Source organism: Adiantum capillus-veneris, chromosome 15 (genome assembly GCF_014529385.1).
Source record: "Adiantum capillus-veneris isolate H3 chromosome 15, ASM1452938v2, whole genome shotgun sequence".
Lineage (NCBI taxonomy): Eukaryota > Viridiplantae > Streptophyta > Polypodiopsida > Polypodiales > Pteridaceae > Adiantum > Adiantum capillus-veneris.
In genome coordinates this window covers 133,485,548-133,502,450 of record NC_140945.1, presented here as the reverse complement: position 1 = coordinate 133,502,450, position 16,903 = coordinate 133,485,548, and the positions used below count along the sequence as shown (strand labels likewise).

General features: G+C 41.5%; 1 protein-coding gene across 1 annotated transcript in view; it reads left to right on the top strand.

Annotated features, from left to right (window-relative positions):
* The first annotated feature begins 2,003 nt into the window (after positions 1-2,003).
* The window catches only part of LOC147441516 (peroxidase P7-like), a 54,582-nt gene continuing 39,682 nt past the window's right edge, over positions 2,004-16,903 (top strand). The window contains exon 1 of the mRNA XM_086483737.1: positions 2,004-2,408. Coding sequence (XP_086339863.1) covers positions 2,202-2,408 — 207 coding nt within the window. The 5' untranslated portion in view covers positions 2,004-2,201. The remainder of the gene's footprint in view (positions 2,409-16,903) is intronic.

Below are 16,903 nucleotides of genomic sequence, written 5' to 3'. Positions count from 1 at the left end.
TTTTGACAAGGAGAGAATGTAAGAGGACTTATCTTCAAATTTTTAGCAATTACGTTTATTTGAAAGACGTTTTGGGTTTCTTGAGGTTTGTCCACAATCTAGGTCATTCTAATTATTTTCCTTGAGTTACAAATTTTGGTCCAAGGTTTACTTTGAGAGCCACTTTTTGAGGGTGCTAATATGAGATTTTGGAAATGTGATTTATGTATGAAACACAACCCTAAACATGAGAAAAAGGAATGGTTCTTTGAGTATTTTTAGATTCCATCGTTTTGATGCTTGTTAAAGCCCTTATATATATTAGGGAAAAGGTGAAAAATGCATGTTTAGTTTACATCGTTCTTATAGAAATTGCCAACTTGTAAACCTTCATTTGTTGGTTGGATAATCCAAGCTAGATGTGTCTCTTTTGTATCACACAACTATCAAAGAGCGTGACGAGGAAAAAAATTCCATGTGAGACGAGCTTGGACAGATTTGGACCCGATGAAGAGCTATAAGCCGTTGAAGATGGCTAAAAAAGTAACATGTATGGGATTTTATTAGTGTTATTTTGTGATCGTGTGCTCCTACGATGCCTCTTTTCAACTCTATTTTGACTTTTCTTTACTAAAGACTAGAGTCAGCTACAAAAATAGTCACTTTTGGGCTAGCTATTCTTCGAGACGGTCCCTATCATTGGCACGTGCTACATGATTGTGATTGTGAGTGCAATGGTGATTGGGATTGCGTGTATGTGTTGGGATATTGGGATTGGGAGTGAGAGTGAGTGAAATGTGATTGAGAGTGAGATAGCTCGGGGGTGGTCGAGACGTTATGATAGGAGGTAGATTCTCAGCTTGTCCTATCTATTTTGTGTATTTTCTCAAATTTTTAATTTTCAACCCGTGTCCTGTCACAAGGACTAGTGACATCCACTATGTTGTGCATTCGCCTTGTGATTGGGATACACAAGGAAATTTCCATTGATGGTAAGATAGGATAGTTTCTCTCAATGTGGTGGACATGCATGCGTGTACACATGAGAGAGAGAGAGAGTAATATATAGAAGCAAGAAAGTTTCACAAAAAAATATGTGTGAGAGAGAGAGAGTTTTAAACCATATTCTTAGACTTTGCGAGAGGCCTTACCTGATTTTTCTTTTCACGCAAATGGCAGAAGGCAGCATCCAAACTATGCTCTCAAACATTTGTCACTCCCACATTACAATTTGGGTGCGAGAGAAAGTGACTATGAGGTGGATCCACACGTTGGGAGGCCATTGGTTGCTATGGCGATTTGCAGTTGGATAGATTGAGTCATGAGCAATGTGAACCGAGCCTTATCTCAACTCATTGCTCACGCAAAATAGGATAAGGTAATTATCAGCGGTTCAAGTTGAAAGCGGTTCAACTTCAACTTGAGTTGCAATTACAGCGCCACGTGCGGACATGTCATCACAGCAACCAAATGGTGGGCTACTTAGAAATAAGTCCCAAAAGCCTTTTAAGTTGGATGGTTGACCTGTCACCAGTTTTCGATCGCGACACTGGTACTGGCAAAAGACGTTCTCGACGAGAGAGAGAGAGAGAGAGAGAGAGAGAGAGAGAGAGAGAGAGAGAGAGAGAGAGAGAGAGAGAGAGAGAGAGAGAGAGAGAGAGAGAGAGAGAGAGAGAGAGAGAGAGAGAGAGAGAAACTATGTGCTGCACGTAGCCGTGAGAAGCACGTAAGTGATTATGCATGCATATTGCAGAGATCAGCTGTGCAAAGACTCGTTCTTGAGGGCCAGCTCGATCTCCTCGACCACTACATATATCGACTTTGGACACGGGGACTCCAGCCAACTATAAGCTGAGCACCTAGCTAATTTCTGTACAGTACTTTAGATCAAATCGCGCTCTAGCTACTCCCTAAATATCAGAGAGTTGCGCTTGCTGATCAGCTCTACAAAGTTAAAATTGCCATTCTACCCACTGCTTTGGCTGATCTACATCTGCTCCTGGTAGATATAATTTTCCGTGGTCGGACGTCCTGTGAATACTCTAGTCATTAGGCTCCTGCTTGTTAGCTTGACCATCGGCATATTGGGAAGCGTCGACGCCGGCCGCAGCTTGCAAGGCAGCAGCGGCCCGCTGCAGTATAGTTTCTACAAGAGCAGCTGCCCCAGCGCTGAGTCTATCGTGCGGCAGGTGGTGGGCAACGTAGTCTCCCAGGAGGCCCGCATGGCCGGCTCACTGCTGCGATTGCATTTCCACGATTGCTTTGTGCAGGGGTGCGATGGGTCGTTGCTGCTCAAGAGCATCCCGAGCATGCTGGAAGGCGAACAGGAGGCCCGCCCCAACAACAACTCCGTGCGGGGCTTCGAGGTGATAGACGACATCAAGGCCGCGTTGGAGAAGGAGTGCCCGGGAGTCGTCTCCTGCGCCGACATCCTGGCCATGGAGCTTTGGACGACTTACCATATAGCCAAAAATATATAATTGCTAGATATATTACTAGTTTCAATACACACATCTAGCAAAAGTGCAAACTAGTATGCGTGAGAATACTCCTAGATGCTTCAAGTAGTAATTTTCTTACCATATAGTAAGTTGAGTAGCTATATGGTAAGATAATTGCTAGATGAATCAAGAGAGCAATCTCACTTACTAGTTTGAGATGTGTTATGAAACTAGCAATATATCTAGCAACTCAAATATATGAAATAGTAATTCATCTAGTAACTTCAAAGCAAGAAGTAGTAATCCATGTAGCAACTACAATATCCAACTAGTAAGTCAATTAGTAAATAATTGCTAGACATATATTACACATAAGCAGAATGAAAAAGGAACCTCTAAAAGAGAAGTCAAACTCACCACTTCAATTTTCTTGCGACATTTGATGTCCTGGAAGTACTCAATGCAGATAAAGGTATATACTTCATTCACAGCATCCCATCCGGTTTGTAGTGTTGAATGGCGTTTAAAGACTGGAAATGTGGTGTAGCACTTTTTACATGCTGAATTTGAGCAAACCACAGGCAGTTCATATGATGTACTTGGATTCCAGAATTCCTTCACTTCTTGAAACTTTGTTCCATCCCAAAAATCGATGATCCTCTGTTCATTGTTGAGTGCAGATGCGTTGTCCCATCTATGTTTGTGACACCATAGATTTAGCAACTCATGACAGTAGGTACTACTCTTGGTCAGAAGCTGTAACTGAGGACCGATCGGAATATAATCAAAAGAAAGCATAGACTTTCTTGTCTTTTCGCAAATCGGACACTTCTCACAACACTTGGAGCAATCCCTCTTAAACTTTCTAGAAGAGGATCCAGCATTGCATACACATCTTGGAATTTCTCCTACATAGTTATCCTCTATGCTTGGTTGAAGAAGCTGTGGTGGATGTTTTACTCCTAGATTTCCTGTGCAGATACGATAGCGCCGAGCATTAACCATTCCAAGGCCTTTAAGCATGGTTTGCATTTGATCCCAACATGCTGGAACTTGAATACCCCCAAGGGCACCATCCCATGTAGATGGAAGTTGGACTAGCATTTTAGCCAGACTTCTTTTGAAAGAATTGTGAGTGACTCTTGGCCCCCCAAAGTCGCCAAAGAGCAAGCGTAACATTTTATCTTGAACACCAATTGGTAGTCGATGCTCATCCCACAAACTTTGAAGCTCTACTACTCTCTCCACTAACTCCATAAACAAAGTAGAGGACTCATCCTCCTCACTCTCATGGATGTCTATGTTATCCTCATCATTAACTAGCTCCTCCTCACAAGGTAGCTCCAAAGAGGTAAGAGTGGCTCCTTCGTCTGGTTGGGCATTAGATATAAGATCCATGTCACCAACTTCAGATAGATTTGATAGGCCAAAAGTTTTTTTAAAGCTCTCATATTTGCGTATGAGATCTTGATGTCGATAGTAAGTAGACAAGTGCACTTGACGACCTCCTCCACAATACAATGTGCAAGTGCATTGGATGCTCCGATCAAGCTTCTCAACACTCCTTAATTCTCTCTCAATTTGGGAAGAGGATGCCTCTAGAGTTGAAGGCGTTGCTTCGATGATGGGAACATGATGCGATGGAGATGTATCATGAGAGATGGGCTCCGATTGGACTCTTCTTCTTTTATTTACTGAGGGATGAAGATTTCCTAGGGAGTCTTGTTGTCGATGTTGATAAAAAGTCCTCTTGGTCACCAAAGCCCAACCACTAGAAGAATGTCTACATAAATAATTGCAAGAGCACTTCCAAGACAAAGTCGAACTCATAGCTGTTAAAAAAAACAGATTGACACACAAAAATAGAGAGTTGATAAGGGTAACACTACGAGAAAACTAAAATCAATTAAATTCCTCCATTGTAACCAAGGGATACAAAAAGCATGGTTCACCCCCAGGAAAGAGTGGTGGAAGAACACATGTAACAATTTTTCTTGCAGGTAAGAGGCTCAACAAAAGGTAGAATCTATATTGCAGAACATCGTGAGAAATACTTTGGGTTCCAAGATAGGAAATCTTGTAGTAATCTACAAGCTAGAGACAAATCTTTCTTCACTAAAAGCATTCCTAAATTTAAATACCAAGCAGTAGTGTCATCAATATAGATAGTTAGATACCTTGGCTTTACCAAAAAATGTACTATGCACGTAGATAGCTAAGGATCAGTGTGTGGGATTAAGGGATATGTGGGATATTGAGTTCAATTTTCATAAGCACAATTTCACAACCGAGTGTGGCAGGTGTTACAATGGCCATCCACGTTTTCTAAACTTTTAGCTTTGCCATTATATTTTGAGTTAAACATGCTAGAGATTTTTAGTAGCGAGAAGTTTTGATCGAAACCAGGGAACTAAAAGGTCATGTTGTTTGAGGTACACATTATCCAAGGAGAGTCGATGTAAATGAAAGCAAAGTTCAATCCCTTGTCTATGTCCTCGTGCTGTAGATTCTTCATATCTTGTAGCTCCCTATCTTTTAAATGTTGAATACACTTGAATTCTTGAACATGTTGAACTTAGAAGACGAATTAAAGGATCTTTTTCTCGAAAACAAATGCTTTGAAATGAAATGCCTTGAAAATGAAAAGCTTTACTTGTTGATAAGCGAACGAATTACGCCAGGCGCTGCTCAGAAAGCCCTGAAGAAGAGGTTCTCGGAAAGCCCTGAAGAGGAGGTTCGAGAGACTCTGTCACAGAAATTAAAGAGCAAGCCTCAATATATATATTATGCTTTGAGCAAGTTGAGTCACTTTCACGTTTTGATTATTAATATTCTGCAAGCTCAGTGTACTATTGATTCCAGACGAGGCCACTCAGAGAAGCAATTAGAGGGGGCGAAGTCCTGAGTTGAAGAGGAAGCCATAGAGAGAAGCTAGGAGTGATCAAAGAGGGATCAGGAGAAAGAGAGAGAGATATGTGTCCGAGAGCTCGAGGGCCAGCTAGGTGTTGAGGAAGAAAGTTATCTGACGAGCTACAGAGAGGGCTCCAAATTAATGTCAGGCTGGGCGAGCAATAGGCGACACAAAAGAATCCCATGTACAGGAGGTCGAGCTCAGGATTAGGGTCTGCAAAGATAAAGGCCTACAGAGGACCGGCCTCGGTACGATGGGCATTTGCTCGGACTGATCAAGCTCAGAGAGCGTGCACCAGAGAAGGATAGAGGTGGGAAACACAGGGGAGGTGAGCTATGAATTGAGAGCCATTAGTGGTGACAAGTGTGCCAGAGTCTACAAAAGGAGTGCATGATACTGGAGATAGGATGGCTGCCCATTGCAAAGGAGCTGGTTGAGGTGTTGAGGATTGCCAAGGAGAGCTAGTGCTGCAGAGGGACAGCTGCAAGAGCGAAGAGCAAGGGGTTTGTGTGTGCACAGTGAAGGGATCTGACGACGGATAAAAAACACTGCTGAGTATACCTGCTAAATCGAATTCGAAGGCCAGGACGTGGCAGCTAGCTGGAAACGGCAGCGCGTGCAGTACTGCAACATGCGGTCTTTAATACCCTCCACACCAGCGCCAGCTAGTCAAGACGTCGAACAGCTTCAAATTCAAAAGCCCAGCAGCGGCATCGAGAAGCGGGCCTGTAGAGGGCAGCAGCAACAGATAAAAGTCGACGTGCAGTAGGCCTCGATTATGAGCAGCAAGGCTAGGGAATGAACACGATATTCAGCAAGGGCATGCTAGCGCGCGAGTTCAGGGAGCAGGCTAGAGCTAGGCGAGCTTGATATTTGGCGCCATGGCTGAGTTTAGCAGGCGTATAATTTCCCACCTGGATGACAACTGGAGATAGGATAGAGAGAGAAATGAAATGAAATGGAATGAAATGTTATATTAAAAGACTTATGACCTATGACTCTTGATGCTTCCTACTCGTATATTGGTGGCTTCTCAAGTTTATTGGAGAGAATCTAATAAGATCCCTTACCTAAAGTAAAATCCTCCACCACCAAAATCTCAAACAGTGTGGCAAATTCGAACCTGGGAGCTAGCCGATCCTAGAGAGCATTTCGCATAAGCCATGCCGACGAACATCCATGTTGTCGACAACTCAACAACCAACGTTAAAAAAATAATAAAGGCCCCCCTTTCATTGTCGCGCGCTCGCTTCCTAGCCTGCTGCTCATGCCACCCCCTCCTCCGGTGTTTACAATTGTTCGTGACTCCGGCTCAGTTGTCAGCAAAACTGACCATGCGCCATCATCTGCGCCAAGCCTTGCCCCATCCCTCCTCCTACCTTGCATGCCCGACTTTTCTTCTGGTATTCGACTTTCGGTTTGAGGGTATCTTGGGTAGATACCCACTACTAAAACAATTTGCAAAATCATGACGACATACTGGTAAGTGCCAACAGAAATTCATTTGCTGGAATATTCCGTAGAATCCCTACTTCCTTACATTCTGCCAACACAGACGCATAAGCATGCCTTCCCTTGCCCTTGCAAATCTAACGCAGAGAGAGAGAGAGAGGTCTCCAATAATATTTTCTAGACAACCCAAACATGGAAGGGAATAGAATGATGAGGTCTTGAAAGTTTATTCTAGTATATCGCTAAAAGCCTCTGCTAAGAAGAAGGATCTGTACAAAGTTAGTAGGATACACTAATAAAATTAGTGGGTTACTGAAGCACGACACATATTGAGCATCCTCGGGGTCAATATGTATGCAACGTGACAGCTGCTTGCCAAAGTACTCAATTAAATGATGTTGATTGTCATAATAATCAATATCTAATTGATCTCCTAAATGATTTCCACATGTTAAACTGATCATTTATAATGGGGAATTGCCAAGGGAGAAAAAGCTAGATTATTGGTTAAGCTAGCAGACCGGCCACAATAGAGATCTAAAGCAGGGTAAATAGGGATCCAAAAGGGGGGACCATCTGCAAAGGAGCAATGTGCACCAATGGGCTTCAAAGACCCTAAGGTTCAGCCCATTAAGACTTCAAAATGCTAAGGTTCCAAAATTCAAAGGTTCTGTCCGAAGGTCAAAAGTTTTGAAGAATACAATGGACTCAGCTCTTCTTACAGCATCTGATGGAAATGCACTGAGTGACTGGATTATAGACTCAGGGGCATCACTTCATGTGTCTCCAAACAAGGAGTGGTTTACCTCTTATGTGACCACTAAAGATCATGTTCGGCTAGGCAATGGGCAGACATGTGAGATCTTAGGTGTTGGAGATGTTCAATTGAAGTTTCAGAATGGCTCTTCTTTCACGTTGAAGAATGTGAGACATGTTCCCACAATTACAAAGAGCTTGATCAGCACAGATTTACTTGATGATGCTGGCTACGTCACCACTTTTGGACAGAACATGTGGAAGATATCCAAGGGTTCTATGACAGTAGCACATGGAGTAAAGTCTGGAGGACTTTACATGGTTTATGTATCAAATGTCTCTAAAAATGTAATCAATGTAACCGAGCAGCCGAACGTTTCTTTGTGGCATAGCTGGTTAGAACATATGTCCAAGAAGGGAATGGAAATCTTGTCTCGTTCTAGTTATTTGCCTGGCTTTTCATTTAATGATTTTGAATTCTGTGAACATTGTGTGTATGGTAAGCAAACACAGCAGCCACATAAGCATAGAAGCAGTAGAAGAGATACACAGGTGGCACTTGTTCATAGTGATTTGTGTGGACCTATGCCTAACCTATCTCTAGGGGGAGCTTCTTACTTTATGACATTTATAGATGATTACTCGAGGAAAGTATGGGTTTACTTTCTCAAGCACAAGGATGAAGTGTTTAGTGTTTTCAAAACGTTTGTGACACTTGTGGAGAATCAGAGTGGCAAGAAGCTTAAATGCTTACGCACTGACAATGGTGGAGAGTATGTTTCAAAGGCCTTTCAGGACTTTTGTGAGTGGAAAGGTATAAAACGTGAACTTACTGCTCCTTACAATCCTCCTCAAAATGGTGTTGCTGAGAGGATGAATAGGACCATACAAGAGAAGGTTAGAAGTATGTTGTCTAATGCACAACTGCCAAATGGGTTTTGGGCTGAAGTTGTATCAACAGCTGTTCATCTTGTAAATAGATCTCCTAGCAAGGTTTTGCAGAAGGATTCAGTGCCAGAGATGGTATGGTCAGGCAAAATGCCCTCATACAAGCATCTCAGAGTCTTTGGTTGTGAGGCATATACTCACGTTCCAAAGGAATTTAGGAACAAACTTGAGCCAAAGAGTAGAAAGTGCATCTTTCTAGGCTATGGTAATTCTGGTGAGATGGGGTACAGACTTTGGGATCCCGAATCCAGAAAGGTCGTCCGCAGCAATGATGTTCACTTTAATGAATCCAAATATCATTCTAAACCAGAGAGGGTTGAGGAGATTAGAAGAGTTGTCTTCCAAGAAGATGGACCTGCACGTGCAAGACAAAATGTCAGGGCTCAAGAGGAGCAAGGGCAGGATAGAGTGGAACCACAGGTTGTGGCTAAGCCTGAGCCACCTATTGTGCGTAGATCTGGACGTGTCACGCGACCTCTTGATAGGTTTGTTCCATCTATGAACTATGTCATGTTGACTGATTGCAATGAGCCTTCATGTTATAAGGAAGCAGTGCAAATGAAGGACTCCGGGAATTGGCAATTGGCCATGCAGTACATAGATGACAGCTCTGCATAAAAACCAGACATGGAAGCTAGTTAAATTACCACGGGGCAAAAAGGCTCTACCTTGTAAATGGGTTTACAGGTATAAGATCACCGCTCTTGATAGTCAGCCAAAGTACAAAGCAAGGCTTGTTGCCAAGGGCTTTAATCAAGAACAAGGCATTGACTTTGATGAAGTCTTCTCTCCGGTGGTCAAGATGACTACATTGAGATGCTTTCTTGCATAGGTTGCCATATTAGATTTGGTGTTGCACCAAATGGATGTCAAGACAGCGTTCTTGCATGGTGATTTAGATGTGGAAATTTACATGCAGCAGCCAGAAGGGTTTGTTGAGAAAGGCAAGGAAGATTGGGTATGCCAGTTGTTAAAGAGTCTTTATGGCTTAAAACAATCACCGAGGGCATGGTACCATAAATTCCACAAGTTTATGCTTTCTCAAGGCTACAAACATAGTGAGTTTGATCACTGTCTATATACAAAGAAGGCTAAGGATGGCAGTTGGCTGATCCTTATTTTGTATGTGGATGACATGTCGATTGCTGGCAAGCACTTGGAAGAAATTTCAGCTTTGAAGTCAAAGATGGAAAAATCGTTTGACATGAAAGACATGGGTGAGGCAAGTCATATACTTGGTATGCGCATTGAGAGAGACAGATCAAAGAAGTTGATTTGGTTATCCCAAACCGAGTATATTGACAAGATTTTGCAACGTTTCAATATGGAGAAGGGAAAGGCATTGAGTGTTCCATTGCCACCATATGTGAAACTTAGCAAACAAGATTGTCCTGTGTCTGAGGAAGAACAGGCTGAAATGGATAAGATTCCATATGCGTCTGCAAAGGGTAGTTTGATGTATGCAATGATTGCTACTCGCCCAGACATTGCATTTGCAATGGGAGTAGTAAGTCGATACATGTCAAACCCAGGCAAGAAACATTGGGAGGCAGTGAAAGGAATATTGAGATACCTGAAAGCTACAAAGAGTATGCGTATATGCTATGGGAGTCAGGAGCTAAGTGTAAAGGGTTTTACAGACTCAGATTATGCAGGTGACTTAGACAACCGAAGGTCTACATCAGGGTATGTCTTTACATTGGCTTGTGGAGCAGTATCATGGCGTTCTAGATTACAAGATTGTGTTACTCAGTCTACTACAGAGGCTGAATATGTTGTAGCATCAGAGGCATGCAAAGAATCAATTTGGCTTAAACGACTAGTAACAGATTTGGGAATCAAAGAAGAGATGCTTGTGTTATATTGTGATAGTCAAAGTGCTATACAATTGGCTCGCAATCCAGTTTATCACTCAAAGACAAAGCATGTGGATGTGAAGTATCATTTCATCAGGGAAATGCTCGAGGATAAGCAACTTCAGCTTGTCAAAGTTCACACCACAGAAAATCCTGCTGATCTACTTACAAAAGGACTTCCCTCAGAGAGCTTTGCGCATTTTCGCAAGCAGTTAGGTGTAGGGTAGTACATCACTTCTCTACATCTCTTGTATATTAGCTTGTATAGTAGCTTCTCTCACACTTAAAGTACCACATTGGACTTTAAGTGGGAGGTTGTAGGGGCATAAAGCCCAATGTGGTCGCCCACGTAAGTGGGGGGGCCGCCAGGTATGTACACATATTCTTTTGTACAAACCTAATAAGAACTCACTATGCTCTACACATTACAGTAGAGCGAGTTCACCATATCGTCGTGCTCTTCTTTTCGCACTCTCTCTTGCATCGCACTTCCGCTCGTACTCCTTCAAAAAGAACCAATAAGAATTAAGCTCTCTAGAAGACTATTGGACAGTCTCCCAAGGGGTCCAATGAGCATTCAACAACCCAATGGCTTGCCTGATTCCTATTGGCCAGGAGGCAAAGGGGTCCAATGAGAGTTTAGTTGAATTAAGTAATTACGTAAAGATCTCACAAAAGGGGAAAGGGGGACACATGTCAGAAGACTATCACTTATGTTTTTTGATTTTCATTGGCTAGGCCTAGGGAGGTCCAATGAGGTGTGAGAATGAGCAAATAGCAAGAGGGGTCGATCAAGAGAGAGAGGGGACTGATTTTTGGAAGTCATTATCACACACACACACACACTCACACAATCTCATGTGTGAAGCAAAGAAGACTTTGTCTCCTTCTCAAGCTTGTGAGAAGGGAGGCCTAAACCAACAACTCTTGGCTTTGTGATGCAAATCCAACCAAGAGCCAAGCTTCAATGCATGCTTATCTCCTCTACCATGCTAATCAATAAGCTAAGCTATGCTAATATGAGTGATTATGTGAGGAGACGTACATCTTTCCCGTAAGAATACTCCTTCTTCCTCTAAATCTACTCTCATACCCCGCTAGCTCTCACCATCTTCGAAGGTGTGTGAGGTCTTGGGTCTGAGACCGTGAGGCAATTGATGTTGTGTTTGATAAGTGTTTTGCTTAGTGTATGAACTTTCCATATTCATTGCACTAGCTACTATTGAAGGAACACAAAGAATTGCATTGTAAAATGTCTCTCTTGATGGGAGAAACCATAATACAAAGCCTTTTGGAGGGGGGACCGGATCCATGCAAATCCGGTCCTCAACTGTTGTCAGTTGCTTAATTTCTCTCTCTTTTGAAGTATTATTCATGCTATCTAACTAGGTGTTATACTTTTCGTTGCTCTCTCCACCCAAACACTCTTGTTATTCTCATTAGGAAGCTATTCTAATGAAATGCTCACTATGTTCATGCTATTTTCTGCTACACACAAGTTATTAGACAATTAAATGTTACATTGACTTATCAAAGCACAAAAGTTACTGATTAGATTTTAGTTTCATTTTCCATCTCGTGTACTACATCTTGATTCGAGATGTCATCTGTTGGCAACATTTTGAGCGCATATGCACTATGTAAGAGGTTGACATAGCTAAAATATACATGGTGAGATGAAGAATCAGCAAGCCAAAAGTTCTGGATGTGTGTTATGCCTTAAAGGGCATCTCTTGGATTGTCCATATGTTTGAAAGTGTCTCAATTGTTGTCTCTTGGACTATGGTTACCTTTGAGAGCACAACAAGTTTTTGATGAAATTCCAATCCCAAAGGTGGTTTACTTTTGAGATTCCAAAAAGTTTTGTTAATTGGTTGAGAAAGATGTATATTTCAAGCACTTATTGGTCAATATGTATGCCTAGTGCGGTGCCCTTCTAAGAAGGACATGACCACATAGACAACGAAGCTTTTGGTAGTTTTTGTTAGATTCAAAGCGAGGGTGTCTCATCAGATTCAAGCATCTTGGCTTGCATATTCAAGGCCAGTGGCATTATGCAAAAAGCTAATATGGTGAATATATACAGTGTGAAATTATTAGTCGAGGATGATCCAAAAAAAACGATACGCTTGGCAATCTTCTGCTGAAACATGTGACAATAGTATGGTATTTGCAAAAGCACGAAAGTGCTTAGCTACCTTCCTATTCAAAATTGACTACATAGTATGTCCAAGTGGCGAAGGACAAAGAAGGTCTAGGTTGTTTTTCTCGGATGCAAAGAGAGGAACTCTTAGTAGATTCAACATCTTGACTTGCATCTTCAAATAGAATTATGCAAAAAGCTGATATGGTGAACATATGGAGGGCGAGATTATTAGTCGAGGACGAATCACGATCCAAAAAAAATAGAATGCTTGCCAATGTTCAATTGAAACATATGACAAATGTACGGCATTTACCGAAGCAGTAAAAGCGCTTGGCTAGCTTCTTGTTCAAAATTAAGTACATGGTATGTCCAAGTGACTAGCTACTTGCTCAAAATTGACTAGCTACATAGTATGAGTAACTGCAATATAGTAAGTGCATAGGAACAACATTATTACTTGTTCTATCTAGCAACAACATCTAATTGCTATATGGGAATTTCAAAGTGACTATGATTTTGCTACTTCTATTTGGTAAATATACAAAATTGCTATATAGCAATTGGTTCAGAAGTAAGATTCCTTTTTCCATCTAGCAATTAAGTTAAAAGGTAGTCTTAATTGCTAGTTCAATTGGGCTCGCACACAAGGCTTGCTATTTGCATCTAGCAAATAAATCAAATGTTGGAAGGATTACTATATGGGAGTACGTCTAAAGTTTTAGTTGAATCTGTTGCTCGCTTCAAATTGTTCTGCTTGCATCTGCTTCCACTTATGTATAATCTGAATCCTCATATGTTTACTCTACTAATATTCCAAAGTGTAAGTGCTAATGATCTCACTCTGTCTGCATTGCAGAGCGGCGGCCCATCCTATCGTGTTCTGCTCGGCCGGCGTGACAGCCTCACAGCCAGCCGCTCCCTCACCAACCAGAACCTGCCCGGATTCAACTTCAATGTCAGCGACCTCGTCGCCAACTTTGCCAACGTCGGCCTCTCCCCCAAGAATTACCATGCTTTTCTAGAGAGATAGAAAGATAGAGAGAAGGCGTACATATGCATTGTTATCTTTCTATAGTGATTCCAAGGACTACGTTTCCATTGTGTGTGTGTGTGTGTGTGTGTGTGTGTGTGTGTGTGTGTGTGTATGAGAGAGAGAGACGTCCGATTGCCATGATTTTCTTGGCCGCAGAAACGCGCGGGTCACATACTACTTCACAAATATGTAGACAAGTTTTGAAATTTACATCTCAAAGGAACTGTCTTCAAAAAGATGGATTTTGGAGAGCAAAAACGACAATTTTGTGCGGGCTTAACTAAAGAAATGGCGGAGTATGTCAACTCCCAAAGTCCACGCACCATATCTGTGAAATACACCATACTATGGTGGCTTCTCAAATCAATTTCCAAACAGGGGCTAAGAGAAATCTTAAGGCCAGAGAAAACAAGGGTTCCAGTTAGCCTAAGGACAAGGGAAAGGTCCAAAACTCACCTAAGGCCAATTCCAATAACAACAAAGCTAAGGAGAAGGGAGTTTACAAAAGCAAAAACAAACTCTCTCCTGAAGATCTTGAGCGTTATCACAAGGATAACCGTTGTTTCAAGTGTGAGGACCAAGGGCATTTGTACCACGCTTGTCCCCAAAAGAACACCTGCCATGAGCCTCTTATAGCTACCTTGGTTGAAATCCAAGAAGAGGAATCTCACCACAAAGACTTTCCTCTATGCCATGCTTGGGGAAAGGTAAGAGAACATGATGCTTTTATTCTCTTTGACCCTTGTTCTACTCACAATCTCATATCTACAGAGTTGGCCACCAACCTAGGCATCCAAACCTATGAGATGGGAGATGTCCTACCCGCAGACGGTCTTTCAAGGGGCAAGAATCTTTAGTCACTCCCTTAATTGGGAAATTGAGGCATGAGGATGTAATCGATCCTAGGGGCACCATGGTTTGACCGCAATGTTAAATTCCTTCAAAGGAGAATCTACTTTTGGTTTAGGGAAAAAGATATGTACATAGATGCCAAAGAAATGGATAACACCATACCCATTGTAAATACACAAGCTTTCAATAAGTCAGTAAAGAGCTCTATTTTCGTGTACATGATTTTCGTAAAAGATTCTCAAAATGATCCTAATGATTTAGCAAAAGAAAATATAAACAATCACAAGGAATTAGAGTTATTTAATTTCCTCAAGGGGTTTCAAGATGTCTTTATTGATGACATCCCTTATGAACTATCTCCTAAATGAGGCAATGATGACCATGCAATTGAACTTCTTCCAAGAAGTTCACCGCCTAATAAACCTCCTTATAGAGTTTCTCAAGCTCAACAAGAGTAGATTATGCGGCAAGTGTATGAGTTAGTTGAGAAGGGCATGGTTAGGCCTAGCGCATCTCCATTTTGCTCACCCGTATTACTAGTGCAAAAGAAAGATGGTACATATCCTATGTGTGTCGACTATAGAGCACTAAATAGATCACTATCAAGAATAGGTTTCCCGTTCTAGGGGTAGAAGACCTATTCGATAAGCTACAATGATTGACCTACTTCAGTAGGATTGACCTAACAAGTGGCTACCATCAAATAAGGATAGTTGATCAAGACATTGTAAAGACAGCATTTTGCACTACGTTTGGTCTTTACAAATACATTTTCATGCCTTTTGGCTTGACCAATGCACCAACCACATTCAATCACTTGATGGAGAAGCTATTCAAGCCTCACCGAACCTTTACTGGAGTGTTCTTTGATGATATTATCATCTACTCTAATTCACTTGACGGACACAAGCAACACTTCCATGTAATATTTCAAGTCTTAGGAGAGAATAAACTTTATGTTAATCCAAATAAAAGCGAGTTTTTCTTACAAGAGATTCAGTATTTAGGTCACATTATCTCTCAAGATGTCATCCAAATGGATCCATCAAAGTTAGAGGTAATAAAAGGATGGCCTAAACCAAGGAATCCTCATGAACTAAGAAGCTTTATAGGTATGTGTGCATACTATAGGCGCTTCATAGAAAAGTTCTCACAAATTGTAGGACCATTAAATGACCTAACGGGTATGTGTTCATACTATAGACGCTGCATAGAAAAGTTCTCACAAATTGAAAGACCATTAAATGACCTAACAAAGAAAAATGTTAGGTATACATGGTCTGCCAAGGAGAACAATGCTTTTGAAAAGCTTAAAGCAAAGCTTATCTCTCAACATGTGCTTACACTGCTGGATCTCTCAAAGACATTTGTGGTCCAATGTGATGCTTGTGGTGATCATTTCATTGGAGTTGTTTTTCTCCAAAAAGGGCATGCCATAGACTATGAAAGTCGAAGGCTCGACCTTGTTGAGAAAGCTCTAGGTATATATGAAAAGGAACTCCTCGCAATTCTACATGCCTTAGACTCATGGAAGCATTATTTATTGGGTACTCCTTTCATTATGCGGATAGATCACCAAAGTCTTAAGTACTTCATGACGCAAACCAAGCTCTACGACAAAACAAATGAGGTGGGAAAATTTTCTTTTGCAATTTCATTTTCATATTGGTCACATTGTTGGCAAGCATAATCAAGTAGTCGATGCACTCTCAAGATGGCCAAGAGTGAATGCAGTTTCCATAGCAACTCACAATGATCTATCTTCCATGATAGATGAGTACGCTATTGATCCCAATTTTAGAGATGTGATTTCAGCCCTTGCATTAGGGAAGGAAGAGGAACCATTTACTTTACAAGATGGTTATCTTCTCTATGGCAATAGACTATGTGTTACTAGCTCACTACTTGAGAAAGTAATGTATGAATCTCATGCTCCTCCTTATGCAGGGCATAGAGTAATTCAGTCTACCCTAAAACGGATTGAAACATATTTCTATTGCCCTACCATGAAAGCAAACATACAAGAGTATGTTTCTAAATTTGTGGTATGCCAAAAAACAAAGTTTGATAGAGGGAAGCAATCTAGATTGCTTCAACCTTTGCCAATCCCGAATTCACAATGGGAGAGCATATCCATGGATTTTATCTTTGGATTGCCTAAGTCTATCCATGTGAATACGGGAATATGGACGGCAATAGACAGGTTCAATAAACAAGCTCATTTTATACTTGTCAAAAAGACTATCAAATCCCATCAAAGGGCAACCCTCTTCATTTCACAAATCTGCAAGTACCATGGCTTGCCAATGTCCATAGTGTCAGATAGAGATCCTAGAATGACCAATAATTTTTGGAAGGGTCTCTTTGAGAATTTAGTGACAAGGCTAAATTTCTCTTCGGCCTATCACCCGCAAACGGATGGCCAAAGGGAAATAGCTAACCTAGCAATTCTTGATCTACTAAAAGCCTATGTAACAAAAGTAGATCAAATGTCCTAATGGGAGAAGTACTCACCCTTAGTGGAGTATG